Below are 7098 nucleotides of genomic sequence, written 5' to 3'. Positions count from 1 at the left end.
CTCGTGGGCCCGCCGGAAATCCCTCCAATTTGACCGTCGCCCAATCACAGCGCTCGTCTCCGGATGACCCTCGCTGCAGCGGCCAATGGGGTTCCAGATAAGGCATTGACGTGGGGCCCGCCAAAAGTGCGACCTTTCCTCTCCCATCTTTCCTCGCCAAAAAGTACACCCCCAATATCAAGGACGCGTCCCCTCCCCTGTCCGAAAAGCGCAACCCCTGCGGGTCCCCGGGAAAATTTCTTTCTTATAATTGCTCCTCTGCTTCCCCCTTCAAAACACCGCCACCACGCTCCTCCTTTCGCCGCCCGTTGGATCCCCCCCCCTTTTTTTTCACCGTTGATATCCCGAGCACCTGCGCGAGCGGCGCCGCTGTTGATTATTGCATGAGCCCGGCCGTGATGATCCCCACAAGAACGCGGCGAATGCCTTCAGCGGCAAGACCGCGCGGGCCTGCGACAACTGCATCCAGCGGCGGGCTCGATGGTACTGCGCCGCCGACGACGCCTTCCTCTGCCAGTCCTGCGACCGCTCCGTCCACTCGGCCAACCCCTGGCCCGCCGCCACGAGAGGGTCCGCCTGAAGACGGCCGCCACCCCGCAGAAGCACCTCGGCGAGTTCTCCTCGCACCACAGGAAGAAGCCGTCGTCGTGGCACCGCGGCTTCACCAAGAAGCCGCGGACGCCCCGCGGCGCGAAGTCCGCGCTCCACCGGGCGACCAAGCCGGAGAACGCGGCCCGGAACCCGTTCCCCGTGGTTCCCGAAGTCGGTGGAGACGAGACGTCGAACGAGGAGAGCGAGGAGCATCTTCTCTATCGGGTTCCGGCTTATGATCCTTTCGTCGCGGAAATGTGCACGTCGAAAGGAGCTGAGGCGACTGCGTTTTCCGCTGAGCCAGAAACTGTCGCGGCCTTCGACGGATCAGGCGACGGCGACAACCGAAGCAAAGGGTTGACCGACGAAGTGGAGAATTTGCAGGAGTTTCTCCCGTCGGACGCGGACCTCGCGGAATTCGCGGCCGATGTCGAGAGCCTTCTCGGTCGAGCGCTCGATACGGAGTCCTTCGGGATAGAAGGACTAGGTTTTGTAGATTGTAAGGAGCGAGACGATAACTCGATGGACTGTTCCTTAGGTAGCGGCGGAGCGATTAAAGTCGAAGAGAAGGAGGGTGTCGCGGAGGTCGTCGTGGAATTGGGCCACGACGACATGGAGATGGATGTGAGCAAGGAGACATTCGAGCTGAATTTCGACTACGATTCTCCGACAACGTGCGGCGATGAAGAAGAAGAAGCGAAGGTGATCGTCGAACTGGAAGGGGAAAAGAATGTGGAGAATTGCGGCGCAGATGAGGGGACTAACATTAGTAGCGAAGAGAGGAAGAAGAAGAAGAAGAGGGAGATTTTCTTGAGGCTCGATTACGAGGCAGTGATATCGGCATGGGCTGGCCAGGGTTCGCCGTGGACCACCGGAGAACGGCCGGACTTCAGCCCCGACAACTGCTGGCCCGACTTCATGGTACAACCCTTACCTAAATACTGTTAAAAATACCGCTAGCTGTAAATATAACAATGAACACTATACATGCGAACTTGAGAAAGTGGAGAGAAGGTAAGACGCCCAGAAAAGACAAGCCAACTATAATCATTTTCTGCTGAATCATTCAAATAGCGCACAGTGCATGAACAAAAGCACGGAGTCGGAGACGAAATATTCCTTCTCCCTTCTTGATGTTTTGGTGCAGTTAATAAGAAACTTTGCATCTATTAACTTGCATATAGTACACACATCATCTACCTTTATAGGACCTTATTTATTGAACTATGTTGCATTAGGGATGAAGTATATATGAGAGCAACCCATCTCGAAATCTGTCAGTCGTTCGTACAGAATTCATTGCTTGGATACCTGGGAACATCCACTAGATTTGGTCATAAAATTAAAATTGATTTCCTTCATTTTTCCTCTCTACCATATTGACGTGTTTCGAAATTCCTCTTTGATGTTCAGGGCATGTCCGGCTTGGAATTTCAAAACCTCTACGGCGAAGCTGGAGTGCACGGGGGACACGTGGGCATGGGTGACGCGGGGCGGGAGGCGAAGGTGTCGAGGTACAGGGAGAAGCGGAGGACGAGGCTGTTCTCCAAGAAGATCCGGTACGAGGTCCGCAAGCTGAACGCCGAGAAGAGGCCTCGAATGAAAGGGAGGTTCGTGAAGAGGGCTTCGTCTGCATCGTCATCAGCGCCTGCTTTTCCTCTGCTCAATAAATGAAACTCTCTCCGTCGATCATCAGTGAAGCTACCTGGTCATGGAATAGCCAATGACCTGACAGTAAAGTGACGCCCTGTTAGAAGCTAGCTTCTGGGTCCAGCCAAGTTTGCTTATCTAAATACACGTCCACTTCGTGGAGACCTGGGGGTAGCTAGAGTTCTGTGTTAATCCAATAAAAACCCGAAGCTAAGAAGCTCTCTCTTTTTGGTCTGGCCTCAGTTTTGTCTCCGGAAAGACGAGTAGCTTTTGTTCTTTTGCTCTTTTTGTACATACAATTGAAAGAAAGGCTAAAGGTCAAAATGCTCCCATTGTTTTAGGGTTGGAAGCATTGAATGGCTTGGATGATTATGGAGGGAAAGCTGGCAAAAGAATGTAAAAGGTTATTTTTTTTTATTTTTTTTCGATTAACAGGTAAATGTGCACACGATACAGATCCAACGGTCCAATTATATGGATACAAAAGATGAGTGAGAACTATAGAATATTGCATGAGTGCAATATACATACTAAACTGGATCGCCAATATCCAGGAATATTAAGTTTGCTGCCATAGTATCCGACTGAGAATATTAAGTTGTTTTATGTAGGCAGTTTTAATTTGTTGATAGTAGTCATAAAAAAAAAAGTTCTCATATAAGCCGATCAAACAAGGAGTGTAATTACAAGATAATGAGATTTTTAAAGTGGTCACACTGCATCTGCTAAAAAACTAAGCATACTTTCAGGTATATTGACACCGTTTAATTTAATTCAGTATCCTAGAAAGAACCCTGGAAGGACTCTCCAGAAGGCTCAAACGTGTAATCTAAGAAAATAGGCAAAATAACAGAGTTTTAAACCAAGTCCTGAGGTTCGATGCGCGCGTCACCGAGAGCACTAGACTGTGCTCCGCGCAGGTGCCCGACACTCTGTGGCTGGGGTCACCAGCCGTGGCCAGGCAGGTCCATCCTCAAAACAGTTTGCAAGAAGTCGACTCAGGCCTTTTTGTTGGACTCCGGTTTGGCCAAAACTGAAGATATATTCAACAGTGACCGATCAAGTTGCTAATTGAATTGGTGTCATAAGAACTTGACGATGAGAGTTAAAATCGTCCAATTGAAGTTTTCCAGGAAAAGGAGAATATCTGGATACCCAAAGTATGCATTTAGTGTAAGAAAAGTACAACGCGCACAAGATTTGCTGTGTGGATAACTATCGTAATGACAAGATTAACAACAAACTCTATAATTAACTACTAAGGTTGTCTGGGAATCATATGTCAGCATCTCACGCTAGTCCTCTTGTTGTGATCTTCTCCGCCGATATCATGAGAGAAAACCCTAATGGTAGAAGAATAACACCATCCCTACTCAACGGACAAGTCACGCGACAAAGTGGATAATGCGAAACCTCGAGCACATTTCCCATGAAAGAATTCCATGGAAGAAGATGAAATTCTGCAACAAATGGGAGAAGGTAGTTTTCCCAGAAGACAAAATCTCAATGGGGTCGACACTGATGATTGATAGGGAGCGTATGGCGTGGCCCATGGGTTAAATGAAAGCTTGGCCTTTCCCTCTAGTTGCTCGAGAATGACATGTGGGAATGGTCCCCAAAAGCGTCAAGGTCGCACCTTTGGATATTGAAAAATGGGGAAAATATCGGCTGCCCTCTTCACTTTTCACTCCATTATCACTTTGCACCGTTTGTTTTCCACAATGACATCCAATACCAAGTCACCTTCCCTTTAAGGGCCTATTTGATAATCATTATATTTTCTGAAATAATTTCTAATTAGAAATAAATAAATAAAACAAATTATTTCGTTTCCTAAACGAGTTTCCAAACATTTGAAGGTATCTGACAACTATCCAAAATTTCTATTCCCGAGATAAAAATGTGTTTAGTAGGACCTCATATTATTTTGTGATTTAGAATTTTTTTAAAATTTTTTTAATAATTTTGTTACGTTTTTCATATTTTTCTTTTCTTTTTTCTTTTCTTTTTCTCCTTCATCCTTTGGCCAGCAATGTTGTCGGAGTATTGCAGGCCCCCAATAGCTAGGTGACACCGCCTTGCCATGGCCCGACAAGGGCGAGCCTTGCCGATGGCTAGATGAGCTCGGCCTCACCGAGCCATCACGAGTGTAGTGTCGCCTGACCATGGCGAGGCTAACCTAATAGCGGCCCGGCGAGGTCAAGCCTCGCCCACGATTGGGCAAGCTCGGTCTTGCCAAATCTGGGTGAGGCTGAGCTCAACCAAGCCATGCCCTACTACTGAGGAGGCTCAGCCTCGCCTGAAGGAGAAGAACAAAAGGCAAAAAAGAAAATGGACCTAAATTTGAAGTTATTCCTAAATACAAAGAAGCAAATTTTTTTTTTTTAATTTCTCAATTTTATTCTAAATCTATTCTTGAAAACAAATTTATTCTCGAGAACAAAAAAAAATTATCAAAATGATTTATATTCTTTTTTTGTTTTGAAAAAGAAAAAATAGAATCAGGCATTGTTTAGCCAGTTACCAAACAGGCTCTAAAAAACCATTAAGCAAATCCCAAATCTAAAATTGCAATAAAACCTAGCCCCCAAATGCTTATTATTTTTTTTTTACTGAATACAGCATGAATTGCACGTCATCTTAGGTTGCAATTGACTTGATTTAGTAGATTTAGTCGATGCAATACCCAATCCAAACCTCTCTACTATGCACTATTCCCATGACTTCTTGAAAATGTCCTCAAATGGGTCTGTCTTGTTTGGTGGAATCATAAGTTGGGTCTTGACCCACTAGATAGTAGGCTTAAACCCAAGATATGCTGGCATCCTAGATCAGACACATACCCTTTCTTCCCTCCATAATATATCACCATGCTAATCAACTTGAAAAGGTACAAGACATACAAGACAAAAATACGTTAGTACCATTTGTCGAACTTGCTGTATTTTACTTAACTTTAAACGCCATTGCAATCTATTTGAACCCGGGGGTCGAGGAAAAGACTCCACGACAAGGTGCAACGTTGTCAGTTCGCAAATTAGCACATGCACGGTCAATCAAGTACATATCCCTCCCCTTTATTAAATCTTTTGAGCAAAAAGTATCCATCGCTTTTTGTAAATATCTATGGTGATGTACTTAAAGGGAGACCGAGTCCATATGAAAGAATTTCCCCTTATATCTGGCTTTTCAGGGGGAAAGAAGGAAAACAAAGGGTTGATGAGCAACGGCCTAATGAGTCGCAATCGACCTAAAGATTCAAAATATTCCCCGAGGTGACAATTTATTGGGCCAGAAAATAACTCAGCTATCAAATAAAATATTCGAATTTGATGCATCGCGACGCTCGTCACAAGCCCACTCCACAGCACCGGGCCATTAGGGTTATGTGTGCACTAGACTAACTTATGTATTTGCCTAAAAAATTCTCGATTCTCATCATTAAAAAATTTATCCTCATATAACCAAAAATAGAACACTTTGAATTAAATACTCGCATTTGGCTAGGGAATAAAAGTCGTCCCGGCCTGCTTAGGGAGAGGGTCATGGCCTTCTCTAGCGGCTGAAAGAAGGCTCGCCACCCTCATCCCGACCCCGCCAAGGTGTACAGGCGAAATAAGGTCGGTGACCCCCACCCCTAATTCCCCCCTCCCCCAAAAAAAAAAAAAAAAAGCTTTGGGCTATTTTGCTAATGCAGTTTCCCTTCAATTAGCATCACATCAGTGCTACCTATTAGAAAAAATTAGAAACAAAAAATTATGTTAGATTGCTTAGTTAGTCACAAGTAATGAAACTAAAGAACCAATGGAAGTACTTGATTGCACTTTGTTTATAATTTTTAGATTTTGATTAAAAGTAAAAGTTTTAGAACTAGCTAGCATCCGCTCCAAAACAATGACTAAGATTGAACCGTTTGCAATAAAGTGAGATTTACACTGTCAGTGCATGAAAAGTGTATAATACAAGAAAATTAGTGGTTTAAATTTAAGTTGACAAATTTTCTTTATTTGGGGGCAAGAGATAATGGTGGACTTAGCGATGCCAATAGTAGCCCCCGCTCCCCTAGGTTCAAAATTTTTTAATATTACATGGAAAAAGATTTTCCATAAAGAAAATATATCTGATATTTATATGACAAAAATACCTCGCGCTCTAACCTCGATTTTTTGGTGCGTGGTTGGCCAATAGGCCGTACATCTATTAACTTATTAAATGGTAATGTCAATTGTCGTACCATGACAATAAAAAAAAAAACATTTAGCTGAAGAAACGTGGATATGGTGTTAGCCATTTCATTTTCTCTCTAATTTGCTATTGATCTTTATATTTTAGACTTAACCAAATAAAGATGATAGTTAGAGTAGAGATACAAAAAAGTAAGTCCTCTGTGTACCAATTGAAATGACTATGATCTTCGCATTTGGTCACGCTAATTGCTATGTATAATCATTTATATTCCTAAGCAAGCTGGACGTTGTTAAAAACTGAACAATTATGAGATCCATAGAAATTGTTTTATTATTGACTTTCTTGATATATGAGAGGTATTTGAACTTATAGAGCATTTTATGAACTTAACTGATTCGTGGGACTTGCTAAATATTTCACGAGCCTCTTGATAATCGGAACTCCAAGTCTGTCCCATAGATTAAAAAAAAAAAAAACGAAAATGACACATCTATAAATTATTCATTGGATGTGCTGATAGATCTTCAATTTAAGGTGATAAATTGAAAACGATGACTATACCAATGAAGGAACTTTAGAAAAGAAAAGAGATTCTCAATCCTTTTTCTAATTAGGAAAAGCCTCCCGGTTTTTTTTTTTTTTTTCTCTTCGTCATTTTGCAAGCCCTTG

At 43.5% G+C, this 7098-nt stretch overlaps 1 protein-coding gene across 1 annotated transcript; it reads left to right on the top strand.

The window, feature by feature from the left end:
- Positions 1–376: 376 nt before the first annotated feature.
- LOC104453797 (zinc finger protein CONSTANS-LIKE 16) lies at positions 377–2664 on the top strand (the record flags this gene model as incomplete). The annotated part of the gene is given in 3 exon segments (XM_010068422.3): positions 377–545; positions 548–1512; positions 2005–2664. Coding segments are annotated over 3 exon segments (1395 nt in total), but the record flags the coding sequence as incomplete, so codon positions are not given.
- Positions 2665–7098: the final 4434 nt, after the last annotated feature.

The sequence above is a fragment of the Eucalyptus grandis genome, chromosome 6 (genome assembly GCF_016545825.1).
Source record: "Eucalyptus grandis isolate ANBG69807.140 chromosome 6, ASM1654582v1, whole genome shotgun sequence".
Classification (NCBI taxonomy): Eukaryota; Viridiplantae; Streptophyta; class Magnoliopsida; order Myrtales; family Myrtaceae; genus Eucalyptus; species Eucalyptus grandis.
The sequence above is the reverse complement of the archived record's forward strand: the minus strand, read 5'-3'. Positions and strand labels throughout refer to the sequence as shown.